Source organism: Lepidochelys olivacea (assembly GCF_965140295.1).
Source record: "Lepidochelys olivacea isolate rLepOli2 genome assembly, chromosome: 12".
Taxonomy (NCBI): domain Eukaryota; kingdom Metazoa; phylum Chordata; order Testudines; family Cheloniidae; genus Lepidochelys; species Lepidochelys olivacea.
This window is the reverse complement of record NC_140422.1, coordinates 17,749,740-17,773,154: the sequence shown is the minus strand read 5'-3', so window position 1 is coordinate 17,773,154 and position 23,415 is coordinate 17,749,740. Positions and strand designations below refer to the sequence as shown.

The following is a 23,415-nucleotide window of genomic DNA, read 5'->3' as shown; positions in this document are numbered from 1 at the left end:
ACTTGACTCTGCCACTGAGCAAGAGATAAAAGTATTGAAATATAAGTTTCGATGGATAAAATTTTATTTTTTCCAGTCTGGAATGATTAATAGATCACATGGAATATACAAGATAATTATCTTTACACCAAATGTGCCAACAAACCATATTTTATGCTTTGATTCAATACCTGTTCCATATTAAAGTGAAAGATATAATCAGCACTTACCCCATAAATTTCCAGTCTTTTCACTTCTAATTTTATAGTAAAGCTTTAAAAAATATTGTCTTGCATTTTCCAGTGTTTCATCATTTATCTATATTTTTATAGTCAGGTACAATATTGGACTGGTTTTAAATGATAGAATATGGTAGTGTAAAAATAGTACATTTCTGTAGTTTCCACTGGCTGGGTGCACTATGACACACACGCTTTATTTCCAGACTTCAAACCAGATGTGAAGTAAGCAATTAATTCATCTGGCATTTATTCTAGTTTAATCCTTAGTCTTTGTAGGTGATATTAAGTGACTTGTAGCGATATGTCTTTCAGCTAAAGGTCACAGTGTTAATTTCTAACCAGATCTTGTTGCTGGAAGTTAACATGGCAATCTAGTAATGTCTTTATTTCTAATTTATATCACACATCCATCTTCAATGATCACATGGCCAAAACAAAATATGTCTTCTATAATGCCACTTTGTTTGCTGCAGCCAAGAGTGATCCAAATGCAGAATGTGGTTTTTGTACAAGATCTTCGGGCTTGCCAAACTCAATTACCTGAAAGTCAGTAGGCAATAGATTGAACAAATGTCAAATAGGAAGCAAAAACACAAATGTTTTTGAGTTTCTCACTATATAAAACTTCTTTGGGTGAGGATACAACCATATATTATGGGCCTATTAAGAGTGGGTGAGGAAGGGTCTGTGGGTTATGTGCAGGAAGTCTAACTAAATTATCATGATGGTCCCTTCTGGCCTTAAAGTATATTCCATATAAAGTAATAATGGCAGTATAAATTTGCTACAGACCACCAGCACTAGAGAAGAGTGAGAGGAAAACATTTATGAACCCACTTATGATACTCTGAACCTCAGTGCCTCATACTCATGGGAAATTATGACTACCCAGAATTCTATAAGATAATAAACAGAGCCACAAATGCATCAGCAGAGACATTTCTATATTACTTAAAAGACATCTTCTTAGCTGGTGAGGGATGGGGGCATGGTCAGAGAGCTGCTAAGCTCCAGTTGATTACTGGCTGATGTAATGATTTTGTAGAGACCATTTCCAGCTAGCATAACTCTGAGACTCTTCTAAGTGGCACTGGTTCTCTGATCAAGGGGTGCAAAGGTCACAAATTCAATCTTTCCTTCCCCATCAAGATCTGTGCCAACAAGGATCAGAGTCAAAGGCATCACTTTACGGAACAGTTAGATAAAAGTCTATGCACCTCTGCTGTGACTATATCCAGAATATTGCATTCAGTTCTAGGCACCTAATTGCCAAAATGCTATTAACAAATAGGGAGTTCAGAGAAGAGCAACAAAAATGTTTAGGCGGCTGGAGGGACTGAGGACTTGTCTACACAGGAGAGTTTTTCCAGTTCTACCAATATAGTTAAACTGATATAACTCTCCACGTGGACACACTCATTCCAGAATAAGAGTGGTGTTTTTCAGCTTAGTTTAAACCCCTTCATAAGCAATATAAGCTAAAGCAAAAAAAGCCCTCTTATACCAGAATAAGTATATCAGTTTAAATTCATGTCAGTTTATACCAATGTAACTTTCCTGAGTAGAAGAGCCCTGATTTATAAGAAAAAGGATCAAAGGCTCAATCCTGCAAGGTGCTGAGTTACTCTGGCTCTGATCCAGCAAAGAATTTAAGTATGTACCAATGGGACCACATGTTCTTAACGTTAAACTTAATTTATTTGTTGGATTGGGGCAGAATGTTCAGCACATTACAGAACTGATCCCCGAAAAAGTTAAATATAGCCTGGCTGAGCAATAATGAAAGGAAATATGGGAGGACCATGGCAAAAGTCTAAATATTTGAAGGGTGTAAACACTAACGATGAAGAGAATGTGTTGGATGGTTTGGAGTCTGAAAGGGAACAATGGGAAGAAATTAAGAAGAAATTTAAGGAAAAGCTTCCATGAAATGAGATCTATTAGGCAGTAGAAAAGTTTTTCCCAAAGTAGTAGTAGTAGTGAAAGCCCCATTGTTTCAGGCATTTTAAAGTAGACCAGACATAGCACTAGTAAATGTACAATAGGGAATAAATGTACAGTGGCAGAGTGATGGATTAGATGATCTAATAGGTCTTTTCCCTTTCTAACTTCTTTGATACTGTACCTTTCCATTGTCCATAACCAGAATATGGTCACACTCGAGAACAGTGTTTATGCGATGCGCAATGGTTAAGACTGTGCAGTCCTTGAATGCTTCTCTGATTGTGCACTGAATTAGTGCATCAGTTTCAGAATCAATTGAGGCTGTAGCTTCATCAAGAAGTATGATCTGTTGAGGGGAAAAAACTTTTAAACATACAATATGTATTTTTAAAAAAAATCTTTACACCTTACAATGCTTTTATACATGAATAAACGGGAACATATATTAAAAATGGCATTTATAAAGTTAGATATTTATTTTATAATGCTTATTTTTAAGAATCAGATTAGACCAAAAAAATGAAAATCTGATTATTAAATTCTCATCACTGGGGTTTGTTTGAGAATTTGCAAGGCGGGGAGATTTTGATTTGAGCCCTAATCCTGTAAATACTTATATGCATGCTTACAACTACTCCTGTTACAACTACTCATGTGAGGAAAATTAAGCACGTTTGTGTGCGTAGGATTGGGGTGCAAATCAAATACTCCCTACACTCCAGATTCTCAGAAGAAAGCCCAGTGGTGGTGTGAATTTTCTCTTTTTTTCATGTTCTATTTGTATTGTTAAAATAAGCATTTTAAAGATTTCTCCCATACTGACTTCAGTGGGACTACTCATATGCATAAAAGTTAAGCATGTGGTCTTTGTAGGATTAGGGCCTTGATTTGTAATATGTTTCTGCTACTTGCTGGTGGTATGTACAGCAAGGAGCAGGGGGAATGTGCTGATGTTCTGGATTTAGTAATGATTTAGGTATTATTTTTAACTAATGGCAAAGCCAATTACAGCTTGGGCTAGACATTCTTTTATGTCTTTTGAAATCTAAATGAATAAATATTCATTTTAATCATTGGATGCCACAGTTACAAACTGTAATTTCCACAAAGTGGGGAAATTTTAAGCATATTGGTCATCTAAGCAATAGCACCATCTTCCTCTTCAGTCATGTATGAAAATGAAAAACACCAAAAGTTAGTGATCTCATTCTTGTATTTCAGTATTATTTAGATAGTTCATCCTCTAACACAAATAAGACTATACCCAGAAACAAAAGTAAGTACAGGGCTGTGACAGAATATACCCTGTGTTCACACCATACACACTATTGTAATAATCTTTGTACAAAGTATGCCTTGTAAGGTATCATTTGAAAACTCATAATTTGCTGTTCAGTATCGTCCTGCTCAAATGTGTTGCAAAATGGTATGTAGAATTGTAAAATTTCCCTGTATGGTGTTATTAACACGTTCCAAACCCCAGCCCTGCCCAAACAGAAGGCGGCAAACAGGTCTGTCCTAAACAAAGGAATGTATGCTTGCTGTAATTTGCATTTAAGCAGTAAACAGTCATCAAGCAAGAAGGGAAACAAAGAAAGCTCAAACAGATGTGGGCGGGGGGGGAAACAGCAGAGAACATCGTTCCACATAGACTCTTTGTGTTCTAGTGCCCAGCTGGAAATATTTTTCAAGAGGGGGACTGAAACCGTAAAGGAGGGACAAACACCCCAAGGCATCCCTCTCTCCCTGCCCATCACATTCATTGCACCTGATGTGACAAAGGAAGCATTTGTTGGACTCTAGGGAAGGGGTCCTGACATACAGTTTGGTCAGTAAGACTGCTGAAAGTATGTGGTGAGAAACTTTGCTTGAATCTGATACAGTTTGTTAAGTTAGGTATTAGTAAATGTCTTTTCTTTATTCTTCTTGTAACCATTTCTGACTTATGCCTCATTTTTTGGACTCACTTAAAACAAGTTTATTAACTACAAAGAGAGAGATTTTATCTAATCTAATGTGTTCAAGTGGAAGTGTCTGGGTAACTCCATTTGGGATGACAAGTTGTGTGCATATTATTCTCTTAAAGGAGAATAATACTGCCCAGACCTCTTCTAGACAGTACAAAATATTTTAAGTACTGTCTAGAAGAGGTCTGGGCAGTACAGGACATACATTTCTGGGGGAAATCTGGGACAGGGGGAGTGTTGGGGGTCACCCTGAAGTACAGCCAAGGCTGGTAAGAGCCGGAGTGTAATCCAAGTGTGGCTGGCAGGCTGCAATTACATACAGACACACAGGGGGTGGTTTGCATGCTGGAAGGTTGTTTGTGAGTGGCCCAAGTGGGAGCTACTTGAGCAAGGCATTGTAAGGCCTCCCCAGGTTGCAGGGCAGGGGTGACACAGTCCCTCACTGGTCTGGATTGTACCCTGGTATGTCACAGGGGCCAGTTGTGTTTGTTTGTCAGGAGAGGTTTAGGTCCTAAATCCTTCTCTCATTGAAGCCATTGGCAAAACTCTCTGGGTGACTCCAAGTGGAGGAAGATTGGGTCCTAGAAGAGCAAATTATGGTCCATATTGTATGAAGTGTTGAGGAAAATTTAAACTTGAGTTACAGGACAGAAAAGATAGGACACTTGCAAAGAGAACTCTAGGAGGCAGAAAAGAGGTGGTCTTATTAATGGAACACAGCAGAAGTTTTATATGTATCATCTAATATGTACCTGACTTTTGGGGGGGGGGGGGTTTCTGACTTAACTTTAAGAGCTCATGTATATGGATGTAATTTCTTAAATGGCAAACATGATCCTGGTATGGGTGGGTCCTGTGATCCTTACTCACATTGAATAGTACCTTACTCCATGAATAGTCCCATTTTATTTCCGTGGGGCTAGATTAAGATGGAATCTAGCTCCTATCTAGGTGCTTGAATTGCACAGTGTGTGCCTTCAAAATTACAAATGTAGGTTTAAAGAGGAGGTTGAAGCCCTTTGGAAATGGGGCCCACTACATGAAAACACAAAATCCATATTTGAGACCATCCTGATACAGTAGCAGGCTTGAAAGGGTTTGCCAGAGCTGGAAATTTATAATTTTAAAAATATTTTGAAAGTTTTACTGGGGGAGGTGAGGAGAGAAACAGTGGATCCTTGGAACTTTTTTTCTGATGGTTTAGGCGATTGTGGAGGAATGAGAAACCTATTATAAACTAACACCACATATCTTGTAGCATTAAAAATGAGTCCAGATATTTGTATAGAGCAGTGCCAAGTGACAATATATGCGTGGATTTATTAAAATGAAAGGTACTCAAGATCTTGAGGCTTATACATTAATAAGGATTTACTGATCCAACCCTCATTGATATTCATGGTCTTTCCACTGAGTAGAAACTGGATTGGGCCCTTGCTGAAAATTGGCAGGAAGCAAGTCCCCATTGTCATGTTTATGCTCAAATATGCAAGTTAAAGCCAAACAGAAGCTTTTATGGTTTTACAGACAGGTGTAGGGACTTGTTTGTTACTGCTTTATTGCCTTATAAATTATACAGTGTCAACACCTGAAGAGTAGCCTGATGTAACCAGGCTACAGGTTAGTTTCCTGAGAACACTGGGAAACCCAAACTCCCATTATGGATTAGTTCCTCTCAGGAACCAGTTTTCATGGTCTCTCTTGCAAGTTTTAAGCCTTCATTCCAAATAAGTTTGGAAGTACATATTTGAGCATTAAAAATATTTGTAGGGGTGTGCTCCTCTGGGAAGAGAGAATCCCTGCAGACATAGCCCTCTTTTGAAGTTTAAACATTTCATTTTCACTTGAAAAAGCATAGCTGAGCAATAGGCAAATCTCAAATATGCTTTGCCAAGCAAAAGACAAAAGGTTAGAGACTCAGCTGGTATAAATCAGCATAGCTTCATTGAGGTCAGTGGATTTATATCAGCTGATGATCAGGCTTCATGATTGTATAGATTCAAAAGTGACCACAGGCTTCCTGTGCTCATAGTGTTATTAACTAGTAGGACAACAGAACTTTGTGACTTCAAATTGCCAAAAGCAGCAATTAAAGTGAGCAGGAGACGGTGTTAGTATGAGATGTATATATTGTTGGAAAATGAAGAATATGGGTGTTCAACATTAACTGCAGTAGATGTTTAGTATTTAATATGACACGATATAGGTTAATTTATGGGGAATCTAAAAGGTGGAAAAGATTTGGATCAAATACAGCAAATAAGAAAGTTGAAAAATATATTTCAATTAAGTTGACTTTACTCATAAGCTAGTCACAAAACTGAGAACAAACATATGTTGGTTTCTTTGTAGGTTTCACCTTTTCCCCCTCTTTGTTAGATGGAAAAAAACTTATTGCAACTCTTATGTATTCAGGACCACTGCTGAAAGTATCAGAATCTCTCCCATTACTTACTTTTGAATTTCGAAGGAGAGCTCTTGCCATACAAAGCAGCTGTCTTTCCCCTAATGAGAAGTTTTCTCCATTTTCAACAACTTCTGCCTGTAATTTTCCTGGGAGTTTCGATATCTAGAATACAAAGAAAACGACACAATGACTATACATATTAGGCAATAATATACTCCTCTACCCCGATATAATGCGACCCGATATAACATGAATTTGGATATAACGCAGCAAAGCAGTGCTCTTGAGGGGCGGGGCTGCACGTTTCGGCAGATCAGCGTGTCTGGCTCTGACACACTGCTCTGAGTGGCGTGTTAAGGGTGCAGGGCCAGGGCCGAGGGATTGGATAAGGGGCAGAGGGTCTCGGGGGCTGGGGACGGGCAGGGCCTCCCCCCCCCCAAAAGGGTCTGGGAGGCAGGAACTGTGGGGGGGGCACTTGTGGGGGCCCCGCAGGCCCAGAGTGGCCCAGGTGATTAGCGGGGGGTTGGGAGCAGCCCGCTCCGCTTCCCTTGCCCCGCCCCAGCCATGTCACTTGGGGGCGGGGGTTTGGGGGAAGGGATTCACCCCCACACACACTCACCGGTGGTGTCCTTTCCCCAATCTCCCCGCACTCACTGGTGGCGGGAAGCGGAGCACTGTGTCTGGGAGCTGGCGGAGTGGAGCAGGCTGGGGCTCCGCTTCCTGCTGCTGCTGGTGAGTGCCTGTCAGGGGTGTGGATAGGGGTCGGAGCAGTCAAGGGACAGGGAGCGGGGGGGTGGGTAGGGGGTGGGGTGGGGTCCTGGGGGTGATTAGGGATGGGGGGGTCTCTGGAGGGGGTCATCAGGGGACAAGGAGCAGGGGGGGCTAAAGCAAGTTCGATATAACATCGTTTCACCTATAACACGGTAAGAATTTTTGACTCCCGAGGACCGCGTTATATTAGGGTAGAGATGTATATTGATTGTGCATGGTCATACATTTATCAGGATGTTATATTTTCTATGATTGTTAAAAAGAGTGTTGTACATTTCAAATAACATTCTGCCATTATAACATCAAAAAGGGAAGCAATGCGGTAAGTAGACATTATTCACAACTGATGAGATTATATATTAATGCCTCACTATTATTAATGCCATAACAATCTAACATGATAAATTATATGTAGTACCAAACAGTAAATGACTTTCCATTTATTATCTTTATCAGAAAATGAATTATGATCAAACCCCCAAAAACGTACAGTCTCTTTCATAAATGTTCTTTCCAGAGCTTTCCAGATCCGATCATCTGTATAGTTACCAAAAGGATCTAGGTTGTACCTGACAGGCAAAAATTAAAATTATTTTTTTTTAAATAAAACACAATATAGTACAACAATACTTTGTAAATTACTATTACAAGTCACTTTAAACATGAAATATTTTGGCTGAACGGCCAAAGAACTTATCTCTGTACTTTAATTTTTATAATGCATGTTTTCAATAATTTTTCATGCATTGTTTTCCTGTATTCTGAGCTCTTAGCTGGTTTGAGGGAAAAATCAGTTTGTCCTGTTGATAGTGATACTTCTGGATTCATGATTATTCCATAGAACATGTTGATATTATAATAAAAATATAGTAGCTATATTCAGGGTTTCAGTGATACTGCTAATATGATCTAATGCCTTCTCTTCTCACCCAAGTGAGGCTTTTATTAAGGAATGTTGGTGAACAAGCTTAGGCAGCATATTCCAACACCAAAGAGAAGCATGAAAGATTGCACGGAAGATATTGTAAAAGAAGATGAAGGCGTTATGAAGGCTGAGTGGAGACAAGGGTGCAAGGGTAGTGTAGACCTGGTTGAAGATGTAGGCAAGCACGGTCTGACAAAGGGCTATGAAGGCAAGTACAAGAAGGTGAGCATGAAGAACAGCACAATGGGAAGCCAGGAAAATAATGCAAAGAAGGGGATGATGTGATTGAAGTGACAGACAGAGAGATGACTTTGACAGCAACATTTTGGATAAATTGGATAGGGACAAGGGAGAGTGGTGGCATCAAGTTTAATGAGTAATGGAGGTAGTGGAGAGGGTCTAGAATGAAGAATAATGAGCTCAGCTTTGCCCACATTAAGTTTGAGATGATGGTGAGCCATTCAAGCTGACGTATCTGAGACATAATGAATTCTGCTCCTATGAAGATGAGAGATTTTTAGAGGTTAGTTCCCTCCCATTCACAAACCATTTTCAATATTGATAAACTGAGAAATTTCAGATGTTCTGTGTATATTTTATGAAACTATTATCAAAAATTTGATTCTGTGAGAATTTCTGGACTTGAACACAGGTGATCTGGGTTCAATTCCCAGGGCTGTCACAGACTTCTTGTGAACCTTGGCAAGTCACTTAGGATATGTCTACACAGCAGCTGAGAGGTGCAGTTACCTCCATGGTAGACACACATGCACTAGTTCTGCTTGAGAGGGCACCTAAGAATACAGTGTGGTCCCAGCAGCTTGGACTAGCTGCCAGAGTACAGTCTCCCCCAACCTCCTGGGTAAGGACGTGCGTGGTTAGGCTGAGTCATCACCCATGCTGCTGTGGCTTTACTGCTGTTTTTAGATGCTAGCTAGAGCAGAGCTACTGCCTCTATATCTACTTGTGCTGGGAATCGCACTCTCAACTGCTGTGTAGACATACCCTTAGCCTACCTGCATCCCAGTTCCTCATCTGTAAAAAGGGAATAATAATACTTAATTTATCCCACCTTTGTCTGTTTATACTGTAAGCTTTTCTTACTATGTGCATGTATAGCATAAGGGGTTTGGATCTCAAGGCTTCTCAGTGCTACTGTAATGAAAATTAATAATAATTACTAATAATCAGTTGTAACACAAACCAAAATGCCTCACTTTATGATTTAATGAGATTTCACTTCACAACAAACGTTAATTTACAATTGTAGGAACAACTACCTTACTGTACCTACAAACAGAACAGGATCTTGAGGAATAACAGAAAGCTTTGTTCTTAGATTTTCCAAACTAATAGTACAGATATCAACATCGTCAATTAGGATAGTACCAGCAGTTGGTTCTACTAGTCGAAAGAGTGCAACTCCTAATGATGATTTTCCTGTAGGGGATAAAAAAAAATATTATTCAGATAAACTTTGACTTTTATAAACAATGATGTAAAGTGCATTTTAGTCTCCCTGGAAAGTTCCAGGTTTGATATATGTGTGATCTGAACTCTGTTTTACTCACAGATAAGTTATAGTACAGTTCTCAGCCATGCAAGTTGCAAAAATGTAGTTTTCTGTACCGCTTCAATGTGTCTCAACACTTATACAAAGTGATCACTTTGAAGGTGAGAGGTAAGTTCATTCTCCATTCTTATTCATTTTTGGGCTCTCTGCTGAATGTGTTAACAAGTTTGCCAACAATGTTAATTATAAATGAAGGATACTTACTTGTAACCAGAGTTCTTCCAGAAGACCCTGTATATACCCATTTATGGGTAGTGTGCCACCTGGTGATGCCTAATGACAGAACCTTCTCCAAATAGTGTCCCTAGCGTACACATGTGCCGCCATCTCAGCATCCTCAAATGTTTTAAGGGTAATCTATACGAGGTGGTGGTGTGCCCCCTTCCACCTTGGTTCCTTCCACCACTAACCCGGAGAACCAAGGTAAGATCTGAGAAAGAGGGGAAGGTTACTTACTTGTACCCAAGTTGTGGTATGAATATGCAGAGTTGTCTTGAAGAGTTGTCTTCAATTACAAGTAGCCAACCTTCACTTCTTCTTTGAGTGACTTTGCATATTCATACTTATGAGTAATTTGGCACGCAGTGCAGAAATTTCAGGAAGAGGGAACAGAGGCCTAATCAAATAATGATTGAAGCATGGCTCTACTAAGTCTGGTATCTGCTCTTGAAGCAAAATCCAAAGCATAATTTTTGCTAAAAGTACAATAGACTGACCTCGAAGTAGCAGCTTAGTAGATTTCTCCAATAGGAACATGTTTAAGGCATGTTAAGAGATGTTACCATTGCTCTAGTAGAATGATACTTCCCAATAGCAGGCACAGGAACTGCCACTAATGTATAACATTCAGTTATATATTGTTTAACTGTTCCGGATATAGTCTGAATAGATACACTATTACCCGTATGATTCTTAGCGTAAGAGACAAATAACCTAGATGACTTTCTAAAACTCTTTGTTCTATTTAAATAATGTGCCGGAATCCTTCTAGCATCTAAGGTATGTAACTCCAATTCCCTTTCATTAGCATGTGGTTTAAAGGGGAAAAATTAATAGTTTGATGGGTAATTCAGATGCTATTTTTGTAGAAACTTAGGGTCAGTTCTAAGAACCACCTTGTCCGTATGAAAAATAGTAAATGATGCAACTGCCATCAGAGCAGACTTTTTGATGCCCTAGATCTGTCAGTAGGGAGATTGTGGAGTTGATATGAAGTAGCAGGCCCTCACATGAAGAAGACTTCAGCAGCCAGTTGTCCAAATATAGGTAAACAAACATACCCTGCTTTCTTTAATGCACTGCTACTACAGAGAGCCACTTTGTAAAGACTCTTGGTGCTGTAGAAAGGCCAAACAGCAGGACCTTGTACTGGAAATGTTGCTGGGCCATAACAAAACAAAGGCTCAGCTGGATTGAAACATTAAAAACCAGAACTTCCAAATGTACTTGTTCAGTTTTCTGAGATCTAAAATTGAAGAGAATCCCACATCTTTTCTTGTACCAGGAAGTATCTTGAATAAAACCCGGACACCAAAGATGTTTGGGTATCTCTTTGACAACACCTAGTAGAAGCAGTTTTTGAACCTGTGATAGAAGAATAGCCTCATGAGACAGTTCTCTGTAAAGGGAAGAGTAGGGAGAATTGAAAGAGGGTAGTTTTTTTTATTTATATGGCATACCTCTCCTCAGTGATTTCTAGAACCCACTTGTCTGATGTAATAAGCCTCCAGTTGTTGATGAAAATGACTAGCCTGTCTCCAAATGAAGGGAGGGAGGGATTGTCACTTATTGGTTCCTGACTCTTGCTCCTCACATCAAATCTCAGGCCTGGTGTTCAAGGAAGATAAAGAGGAGGGAGCAGATTGTTTTGTCTCTGGTGTGTATCTAAAATACTTCTTGTGCTTGCTCTGAGATGAAAACAAAGCTTACTGATGTGGACATCTGTGATTTGAGGAAAAATAAGCAAATAACTGAGGTAAAATTGTCTCTGATAATGGAAACAAGGAGTGTATGGTTTCTTTCTGAACCAGGGATAGTGACCCAGTGAACAAGCAGTGGATTTGCTATCTGTTAATTTTTCCAAAAATTCATCAGTCTTATTGCCTCTCAAAAGGAAGAGGGGTATTTAATTTGGTATCCACAGCCAATGAAGAGGCACAAAGCCAAAAAGGTCTCCTTAAGGTGCCAGTGCTCTAGTGGAAAAGTGAGAAGCATCAGCTGAAGCCCTGAGAGCATGCTTCACATTTTGTCCCTTCATCAAAATAACATTTGCCAGCCTTCTCTTATTGTCTGGCAATGCCTGAACAAACACAGATGCCATGACCACCTGGTAATTAGACATCCTAATACCAAGAGAAGAGGGGGGGAAAAACTTTCTTCCCCTCTCTGTAAAGAGTCTAATGGGCCTAATTGGACATAAACTTATTACTAGCAGAGCCACCACAGTAAATTAGGCAGAGGGTGAGTGTGACAGTAAGAAAACCCCAAGTCCTGGGGTATCTCATACAATTATCTGCTTTTTCAGAAATACATTGACTGGAAGCAGGGGTTGCCCAAACAGTCCTAGTCGGCTGCAAGAGAGCATCCACTATCGGCAACCACATCCTATTCCAGAAGGCAGTCTCAAGAATGTCCAATACTGGGTGGAAGGTTTTCTCCATAGCCACAGAAGGTAAGTTCAATGTGGATGCCATGTGGTCCATGAGGTCATGAAACTGCAAAGCATCCTCAGAAGAGACAATGCAGAAGCAATGCTCATCAGGTGACAAGTGACATCAAAGTCTGTATCCATCTGCTCTTGTTCTAAAAGAGGAGCTATCTCTGTCTTCCTCTTTAGAAAACGTGTCAGGCACAACTATCAGAGCTGAAGATAGATCTAGTGGAACCAGATCCAAGGGTTGCTCAGCTACTGGATCCTTTTCTGCTGAAACATCACCTCTCCATCCATAAAGAGGATGACTCAAAACGTTCTGTGGTGGAACCCAACCAGGATTGCCAGTACCTCCAGTAGCTGGGATGTGGAAAGATGCCCATAGGAGGCAGAACAACATTGGAGTGGGGAATCAGGTTTCTTAATTCTTCATCTGCCTCCTCCACCTGATGATCTAACCTCAGATCTGCCATGGACCTCACAGAAGACAGCAACAGAACTGGAGGGTGAAGAGCAATAGAAGGTGAGAAAGTTCTGCTTTGGGACCCTGTTGAAGTCCTCGGAGGAAAAGGCACAAATGGATCCAGAGAAAGACTAACAATCTCCTCTGCTCTTCTCCTTTTTCAGATGAAGAGGAAGCAGAACACTGAACCGAACAAGTCATCTGCCTCTCACTTAGATACGAGGAATGCTCAGATGCAGGATTGTTCACTTCAGCCACCACAGTGAGACCTCTTTGGATTAAAGGATGATTCCAGAACAGCAGCGAGGAAATAGCTGGTCTCACAGACCTACAGAGTACCAGATCCAGCAAAATACTCAGTTCCACACCTCTGGTCTTTGAAGTTGAAAGTGGAACCAACTTGGGCTTCAGAGATGGAACTGCAGAGGCCATGTCAGAATCAGATGGATCCATCAGCTAGAGCCCTGAAATTGACCAGAAAGCCAGTTCCCCACCTGGGCTTCTGCCAGGTCTTCACTCCAAACTTTCTGCCACCCAGACTCCTGGCTTCAGCTGCTCCCTGGGTCTCAGCTCCCCGCAAGGAGCACAGCAGCCGCCTGGACTCCAGGCAGGATCTTCCTGCTGGAGGCGAGAAGCCCCAGGGGGCAGCTAGGCTCCCAGTGGGGAGTGGTGGGGAACTGAGCGCCCTGGCCTTCAGCCCTCCACAGTGCACCTTTTTAGTCGGTGGAAGTGCTCATCGTAAGGATGTGCACCACTGACCAAAGGAGGGTAGTGTGGACATCAGACACCATTGTAAGTTGACTTAACGTAGGTTGACTTAAGATTGAAGTGTAGACATGCCCTTAATGGCAGAACTGAGTCCTTTTAATGTAATGTCACAATTTACAGATGAACTGACTATAGAAAACCATGAACTATCAAAAATATGTAATTAATTAGCATGGAGGGCCAGAGAGAAATCGGGGGGGGGGGATGGTATCTCACCAGAGCCTGTTCTTCCAACAATACCAATTGTTTCTCCACCGTGAATGCTCATATTTAAGCCATTGAGAACCATAGGACTGTTGTTTCTATATTTCATCTGGTAATCTTTAAATGTGATGTCCCCTCGATCCGGCCAGCCATTGGGAGAGTTCACTATATCTGCACACTGGGAGGCTTCAGGAACACACTTCTACGAGAAGGGGAAAAAAAGGAGAACATTTAATTGATCCACAAAGTCAACAGCTAAAGATTTCAGCAATATTTATACATACAGTGGTCTTAAATGCTCCATTTAGATGTATTTCTTACCAAGATATATTCTTGTATCTGTTCAACAGAAGTAAATTTAGCTTCTGTCTCAGTCCCTGTCCTTACACATACTTGAAGAAGTCCACTCAACTATTAAAAAGAAAAAAAACTTTAATGAAACTATTCATATGCATAAAGTTGAGCATGTGTCATAAATCTTTGCAAGAAAAGGGCCTAAAACAATAACAAACTCATTAATATTTATATCAGCTTATGGAACTCTTCTGACCATTGTCCAGAGCTTCACAGGAAATTTCTTTCTGTCTAATAAATTATACATATGAGAGTGGTCATTTAGGGTGTGACTTTCAAAGGCACAAAGGAAAGTTAGCCACCCAACTCCCATTGATTTTCAGTTTGATTTCAGTGCCTAATTGTCCTTTGTAGCTTTGAAAATTAATCCCTTACAGTCTGACCTTCAAAAGATAGGTGCGCAAATGTGTATCTAATATGTTTGTTTATTCAGCCAATACTCCATGCGGGGGTCTTGCTGTGGTGTAGTCCTTCCATGCCCACTCCAATGCAAGGCTATTAGGTACAATCTAGCTCAGAGCTGTACCAATTCTCCATTCCTTTTGAGAAATGTAAAATCTTCACACACACAACTGTATGCTGGGAGTTTCTCCCTCTCTTATTGGCCTTGTATGTAACAGGCATTTGAAAAAGTGTGTACGAACCACATAACAGCATACAGCCTTTGGAATTTAGCTCAGTGCATTGTGGGAAGTCACCTTTTATTCACTTCTATCTACAGTAGCTCTAGTCGTGAATGAAGAGTGCATAATTAATGTAAAAGAGTGTTTTGGAGAATGAAATTGCACACAAGCTAATCATCAGCACAGCTCAATAATAGATCCTGAGGTGATTTCAAAGCTATTACAACTGCCTACGGAGTTTGCCAAGCTGAAGCAACTGGAAAAATATCTTTCACAGTTTGACATGAGGGTCCTGTGTTTTTCTGGCCTTTCTGCTCACTGTTAGGAGATATTTGGTAGTCAGCTCAATGTGTTATAAATATATTTGTATTTTCCATGACATCTGAACTACCTCACATTTAGGAATAAATAATATTTTTTTAAAATCTATATTTTTCATATTTTTAACATTTAAAATATTTTGGCAACACATCATTAATCCAGCAGTAAAATATGGGCATATGTATTCAGTCTAAGCACACTAACTTTTAATAGAAGTATGAGGTTTAAATGTTACGAGCAAAAGTAGTTGTCGAAGGTGACGACAGTTTAAGGTAAAAATGCAGAAACTACTTGTTGCTTCTGAGAGGTTCATTATGACTGGAAATATTTATATTACTTTATTGAAAGTAGAAAGGTTATGAAAGTAAAAACAACACTACCCTAAGTGTCTAAGAATGGGGATGGTTTATTGTGATTATTAAAGAAGAAAATAAAATTTATTTTCATTTGCCATTTTAAAAAAATAAACAACTCCCATTCCTTTTTGTGCTTTGCAATAAGTTAGTTATCATTTTCTGTGGCAAATTCTATATAAAACTAAGGGATATTTAACATTCATATACTAAACACAAATGGTTTGGAATTATCTACTGTGACAAAGTTCCTCCTCTACCTTGGTGAGTCCTGCGCTTATTGGTGGATTTTGCTTGCCTCAGAGATTCACAGTAGCCCTCAGTTTGGCCACTTTCGTGACTCAAATCTGCTGTTCATTCAGATAACCTCGTCACTGGCCAGCATGGGGAAAAAGAGTAAGAACAATCTCCGCAGTTTCTGCTGATCCACCATGTGGGTCAGGGAACAGCTCAGAGACCTTCCCCTCTGGTGGAACCTCTTGTGTTGGGTCTGGAGTTGGGAGGTTTGGGGGGAACCTGGGCCCGCCCTCTACCCCAGATTCCAGCCCGGGACCCTGTGGACTGCAGCTGTCTAGAGTGCCTTTTGGAACAGCTGCGCAACAGCTACAATTCCCTGGGCTACTTCCCCATGGCCTCCTCCCAACACCTTCTTTGTCCTCACCACAGGACTTTCTTCCTGATGTCTGTCAATGCTTGTACTCCTCAGTCCTCCAGCAGCACATCCTCTCACTCCCAGCTCCTTACATGCACACCTCACTAACTGGAGTGACAGCCTTTTTAAACCAGGTGTCCTGATTAGCCTTAATTAATTCTAGCAGCTTCCCAATTGGCTACAGATATCCTAATTAGCCTGCCTCCCTTAATTAGTTCTAGAAAGTTCCTGAGTGTTCTGGAATAGTCCCTGTTATCTTACCCAGGGTAATGGGACCTGCTTAACGTGGGGCTAATATTATCTGTCTTCTATGACTCTCCTATAGCCATCCAGCCTGACCCTGTCACACTACTTATATACTGTGCAGTAGTACATGAAGGCCCTAGTCAGAATCAGATACACACTCTGGTAGGTGCTGTAACAATGCATAGGAAGACACAGTCCCTGCCTTGAAATATTAGCAATCTAACTTAAAATAAGACATTACAAATGAGTTATTAAATAATCAAAGGTAAGGTGCAATGAAATGAGGCTGAGGTAAAGCAGTTATATAAAGTAGCTACATTTCTGTAGAATGTGTACAACTTGAATCTCAGCTCTTTCCAAAATGTGAACTATTTTTTTCTCCCTGTGTTCTCAATTCTGCCATTCTTTTTCACGCTGGGTAATATCTTGATCCATTGATTTCAATATCCAATGTGCTATTTGCAGAGTAAAGTATTGCCCAGTGTGAGTAAGGGTTGTAAAACCTGGCTTCAAGTGAATGTAATACTCACATTGCATTTTAGGATAAAGAATGGGTAGAATAGGAAATGTATATGCACTAACATAATTAACAGAGGTTAACCCAAGACACCAAACATTTATTTTTACCTGGATAATATAGGACAAAGCCAAGCCTTTTGCTGCAGTACTAATAAAAGGAGGGCTCAAAGCAACAAATAATGCAACAATGAAGGTTACCAAGGTCATGAGAATATCCGTTCTAACCGCAAACCAGCGTAGTGCATAATTAAACAACAGAAAATGGCTGCAGTTTTCATCATTTAGCATTTTAAACCTGAAATGAAAATAGATGAACGTTTTTGATAATCTAAAAGAGGTTTTAACATGTAAACACAAGTTCCATGCTTCCTAGTGAGTTGTTGATGTAGGTATTTTTATGATAGCCTTCATGCATGTTTTATTCTACTTACTTAAAATATTATGCAAACAGTTGAATAAAACAGGAGATAGCACAGCTTAGTATGAATTTGTCAGGAATTGATTTATATTGCAACATTTTTCTAAAGGGAAGCTTCCATAAATCCCATACTCAGAAGCAGAAATGATCATCTGTATCTGGACAAGACCCACAAATACTGTTAGGACCAGACTGTGTACAGATTTAGGAGCTCTGGGAGTCTAAAGGGGCCTTAAAGTGTGCGTAAGTGTAATTTATGCAGTGTAAAGATCCATCAGTATTAATGAGAATCAGACCTTTAATGCAGATGAGAAGTGTCATGGTTAACCTCAAAGTCCACATGACTTGATGTAAAACACAACAGTGCTACATTGCGTTAAAATTGCATTAGTTAACCTGTGTTCTAATAAGATACATTTAGACACATAGGGAAAGTGGGAGCTTCCCTTTGGAATTTCAGTGGCTATGAGTAGGGGCCTACCAATTCACAGCCATGAAAAATGCATCACGGATCATGAAATCTGATCTCCCTCGGGGAAATCTGGTCTTTTTGTGTGTTTTTACCGTATGCTGTACAGATTTCAAGGGGGAGACTAGTGTTTCTCAAATTGAGGGTCCTGACTCAAAAGGGAGTTTCAGGGGGGCCACAGGGTTATTTTAGGGGGTTGTGATATTGCCACCCTTACTTCTGCACTTACAACAGCAGTACCACAACCCTCCCTGCAATAACCTTGTGACCTCCCCACAACGCCTTTTTGAGTCAGGGACCCTCCAATTACAACACTGTGAAATTTCAGATTTAAATAGCAGAAATCATGACATTTACCATTTTAAAAATCCTTTGACTGTGAAATTGACCAAAATGGACCATGAATTTGGTGGGGCCCTAGCTATGGGATCTGAACCTTTAAGCAAACTAAGCAGGGTTCATAGTCAGTTCTGGAGAATAGATCTGACATGGTCCAATTCATGAGACATCACAAATCAAACCCTAAAGGTCTGTATGTGTGGGTCTAGATCACTTTGAGAACCCACCAGTGAGAACTCATTGCCCTTTGGCTTTTAATTCAGATCCTAGAAATTGCTTAAAACTCAGAAAGTAAAAATATTACAAAATGCTCAAAAATGAACACAGAGATAGGACATATAGTGCTGTTTGTGAGACTTCTGACAGTCCATGGTACAAACTAGGAGCTTTTCAAAAATGAAAAGCTGCAGGATTATTGCTGTTCTGCATTGTAGTAACAGAATAGTTTCATCAGTGTCACTTAGAGTGACCAGATAGAAAGTGTGAAAAATCAGGACAGGAGGTCAGGAGTAAAAGGTGCATATATAAGAAAAAGCCCCGAATATCGGGACTGTCCCTACAAAATTGGGGCATGTGGTCATCCTAATGTCACTGCATATACAACGCCACAGTATCCACAATCAAGTAAAGAATAACAATGCAGTGTTATCTTTCCATATCAGAATGACAAACAAAACAAATAGGATATAATTGTAATGTATGCAGCTTACTGTTTGAAATAGTCTTCTTTTTTATTATAAGCATGAATTACACTGAGGCCTTGCACAGAAGAAGTAATGTGTGAAAACCATGGAGATCTGCTAATGTTTTCCACTCTTTTTAGTTCTCTGATGGTTCTCTGAAAAATTCTGCAACAAAATGAAAGCAAAATGATATTGTACGTATTTATGTCAGTATGCCAATGGTATACATCACTATCTCGTGGCTAAAGCCAGTAGTGTGAACTGGAATCTCAAATGGCCTACACTGGGGGAAAAGAGAGCAGCACCGCCCTGTAGGGAGGAATTGCATTTCACAGCCTTACCTGGATCTCCTAAGTATGCAGAAGGAGTGCACATACTATACTATGCTCCATTCTGTGCCCAGTCATCTTAGCTTAGCTGGTCAGTGCCATGGCTGTACTTACTCCCTCTCACCTCCTTTGGAGTACCTTGTGTCCCCTGAAGGCTAAGAGGGAGCAGTCCCTAAACCCAGGGACAGCAGCTGGGTCTGGCCCTGGCACTGAAGTACAAATGGAGGAAAGCTCCTTGTCTAAACTTAAAGCGAGTAGAAATTGTGGGTGCCTCCTGCCTCCATTTTTGAGTGCCCAATTTCAGATACTTTAAAAGGACTGGATAATCAAAAGGGACTGGGTGCCCAATTTGAGATACCTTAAAGGGACTGGATGCTTAGTACTTTATGAAAATCGGGTCCTTTCTATGTGTTTCAAATTGGGCATTCAAAGTCACTAATCACTTTTTAAAGTCTTGGCTACATGTATCCTGTCTGCTTCCCAGTGAGAGACCAGGCATAATCTAGCCCTTCATATATATCATAATGTATTATAAGTACTGAAGTGTGACAGTAGATTTTGAAAACTAAAAGAGTAATATCATCCCCTCTACTTCCAGGTACAGAGGGGATGAGAGGCACATAAGAAAAATACATGCAACATGTGGCCAGAAAACATGTATGGGGAGAGAAGCCTAAGCAGCAGCATCCCACTGAACATCCATCCTCCATATGAACAACAGGACTGTAGCTTGGTGCTTCCACTGTGAGGCTGTGGCTTTAAGCTGCAGTCAGGTCTCCATAGCTTCTCCACTGCTGGAGATTACATAGCATGGGCTGAATCAACGCATTCCAGGATACCTTGGCTATGACTTCCCCTGCCAGCCTGGCAGGGCCCAGATAATCTTCATCCAAGAATATTAAAGGAACTGGCACCCGAAATTGCAAGCCCATTAGCAAAAAATTTTAATAAATTTGTAAACTCAGGGGTTGTACTGTATGACTGGAGAATTGCTAACATACTTCCTATTTTTAAGAAAAGAAAAAAAATGTGATCCGGGTAACTACAGGCCTGTTAGTTTGATATCTGTAGCATGCAAGGTCTTGGAAAAAATTTTGAAGGAGAAAGTAGTTAAGGACATTGAGGTCAATAGTAATTGCGACAAAATACAACATGGTTTTACAAAAGGTAGATCGTGTCAAACGAACCTGATCTTCTTTGAGAACGTAACAGATTTTTTTAGACAAAGGAAATGCTGTGAATCTAATTTACCTCTATTTCAGTAAGGCATTTGATACGGTTCCACATGGGGAATTATTAGCTAAATTGGAAAAGATGGGGATCAATATGAAAATTGAAAGGTGGATAAGGAACTGGTTAAAGGCACTGTTCCCTCTAAGCTGAGCGTGTGTGCGTGCGCACACAGATCCTAAACCCCGCGCACACGGCGAAAAACCATGTGCACAAAAATTTGCACAGAAGAAATTTTTTGCACACCTGGCCTGTCAAAAATTAGTGGGAACATTGGTTAAAGGGGAGACTACAGTGTCAGGCTGGAAGGAGGTTACTAGTGGAGTTCCCTAGGGATCGGTTTTGGGACCAATCTTATTACTGACCTTGGCACAAAAAGCGGGAATGTGCTAATAAAGTTTGCGGATGACATAAAGCTGGGAGGTGTTGCCAATACTGAGAAGGACCGGAATATCATACAGGAAGATCTGGATGACCTTGAAAACTGGAGTAATAGTAATAGGATGAAATTTAATTGTGAAAAGTGCAAGGTCATGCATTTAGGGATTAATAACCAGAATTTTTGTTATAAACTGGGGACGCATCACTTGGAAGTAACAGAGGAGGAGAAGGACCTCGGAGTATTGGTTGATCACAGGATGACTATGAGCGGCCAATGTGATATAGCTGTGAAAAAAAGCTAATGCGGTCTTGGGATGCATCAGGCAAGGTATTTCCAGTAGAGATAAGGAGGTGTTAGTACCGTTATACAAGGCACTGGTGAGACCTCATCTGTAATATTGTGTGCAGTTCTGGTCTCCCATGTTTAAGAAAGATGAATTCAAACTGGAACTGGTACAGAGAAGGGCTACTAGGATGATCTGAAGAATTGAAAACCTGTCTTATGAAAGGAGACTCAAAGAGCTGGGCTTGTTTAGCCTAACTAAAAGAAGGCTGAGAGGAGATATGATTGCTCTCTATAAATATATCAGAGGGATAAATACCACAGAGAGAGAAGAATTATTTAAGCTCAGTACCAATGTGGACACGAGAACAAATGGATATAAACTGGCCATCAGGAAGTTTAGACTTGAAATTAGATGAAGGTTTCTAACCATCAGAGGAATGAAGTTCTGGAAGAGCCTTCCAAAGGAAGCAGTGGGGGCAAAAGACATATCTGGCTTCAAGACTAAGTTTGATAAGTTTATGGAAGGGATGATATGATGGGATAGCCTAATTCTGGCAATTAATTGATCTTCAACTATTAGCGGTAGATATGCCCAATGGCCTGTGATGGGACATTAGATGGGGTGGGATCTGAGTTACTACAGAGAATTCTTTCCTGGGTGTCTGGCTGAGTCTTGCCTACATGCTCAGGGTTTAGCTGATCACCATATTTGGGGTCGGGAAGGAATATTCCTCCAGGGCAGATTGGCAGAAGCCCTGGGGGTTTTTCGCCTTCCTCTGCAGCGTGGGGCACGGGTCAATTGTTGGAGGATTCTCTGTACCTCATAGTCTTTAAACCATGATTTGAGGACTTCAATAGCTCAGACATAGATTAGGGGGTTGTTACAGGAGTGGATGGGTGAGATTCTGTGGCCTGCGTTGTTCAGGAGATCAGACTAGACAATCATAATGGTCCCTTCTGACCTTAAAGTCTATGATTCTATATTGTAGACCTGTAGGTTAAGGGAAGGTTATGAATGACTTGTGCCTCTGAAATGTCATTTTGGGCAGACTAGGGCCCTAGACTATATTGGCAGAAGACAGTGCAAGCAAAAGACTGAATTTAGCCCTTAGTATAGAAGGCAGTAAACATTTGATAGATTCCCAGTTTCCACTGGCTGTGCCTGCTCTATGAGATACTGGTTCTGGTAGTTCTCACCTTCCAGTAAACCTTTACAAAAAATGTATAGTATTTTGCAACTTAAGCTCAACAATAGGAGATGTAAATAAGAATGACAATTGCTATTGGCTAGACCGCAAAGGTAGTAAAAATTCTTAAAATAGTTCTTAAAGAAAAAGCACATCAACTTACTGAAAAAGAATAACAAAAATAGTAGCTAGGACAACAACTGCAATTAGGAGGAATGGAAACACAATGGCTATTATGATTAGAATAGAGATCACCATAAAAAACTGCTGCAAAAAATTTTCTGCATGAAATGGAAGTCTCACATCCAATTCATCCACATCCTTAGAAAAACGGTTCATTAGCCTGCCAGTGGGAGTTGTATCAAAGAAACTCATTGGACTCAGTAAGATCTGTGGATAAAGGGAAACAGCAGAATCAAATGACAGTCTTTGTTTTTTACAGTATTCAGAGTTTTTTTGATAAAATAGATACTAGTATAATCTTGGCTAAAATGTAAATAAGAGGAACAGCAAACAAATGTATTATAGCTTTTACAACATCAGATAGTATTTGTGAAGCAGCCTTTGAAAATAGAATAAATATTTCTTAAAGGCTTATCTCCTGTTGTTATGATCATAAAATAAATGCACATGAGAATCAGAATGTTGAGGATTTACAGTACACTTAAAAAGGAATCATTACAGTAAGCTATACTGTAACAGGCCCTGATTCATCAACGTGTCTAAACAGGTGTCTGACTCAAAGCAGGTGTTTGCAGTGTTGTGGTAGCCATGTTGGTCCCTGTAGATTAGAGAGAGAAGGTGGGTGAGGTAATATATTTTACTGGACTAACTAGTGTTGGTGAGAGAGATAAACTTCCAAGCCACACAGAGCTCTTTTTCAGGTCAGAAGTGCTCTGTGTAAGCTCGAAAGCTTGTCTCTCTCTCAAACAGAAGATGGTCCCATAAAATATTATATCACTCACCTTGCCTCTCAAAGCAGGTGAGTAGTTCCATTGAATTTGATAGGACTACTCATATGCTTAGAGTTGGGCACTTACATACTTTGCTGAATCAAGGCCTCACAAAATATAGGAGCATAGGACAGGTCACACCACATTAGATTAATGAGGTAAAATTTTCAAAAGCACCT

At 40.2% G+C, this 23,415-nt stretch overlaps 1 protein-coding gene across 1 annotated transcript in view; it reads right to left on the bottom strand.

Moving 5' to 3' along the window:
- Positions 1 to 295: 295 nt before the first annotated feature.
- Positions 296 to 23,415, bottom strand: part of LOC311529146 (ATP-binding cassette sub-family C member 12-like) — a 110,192-nt gene continuing 87,072 nt past the window's right edge. Inside the window, exons 22-31 of the mRNA XM_084644891.1 lie at positions 22,447 to 22,673; positions 18,898 to 19,035; positions 17,070 to 17,256; positions 14,215 to 14,304; positions 13,906 to 14,095; positions 9,516 to 9,675; positions 7,801 to 7,879; positions 6,588 to 6,701; positions 2,347 to 2,511; positions 296 to 761 (exon numbers count right to left, since the gene is read on the bottom strand). Coding sequence (XP_084501017.1) covers positions 669 to 761; positions 2,347 to 2,511; positions 6,588 to 6,701; positions 7,801 to 7,879; positions 9,516 to 9,675; positions 13,906 to 14,095; positions 14,215 to 14,304; positions 17,070 to 17,256; positions 18,898 to 19,035; positions 22,447 to 22,673 — 1,443 coding nt within the window. The 3' untranslated portion in view covers positions 296 to 668. The remainder of the gene's footprint in view (positions 762 to 2,346; positions 2,512 to 6,587; positions 6,702 to 7,800; positions 7,880 to 9,515; positions 9,676 to 13,905; positions 14,096 to 14,214; positions 14,305 to 17,069; positions 17,257 to 18,897; positions 19,036 to 22,446; positions 22,674 to 23,415) is intronic.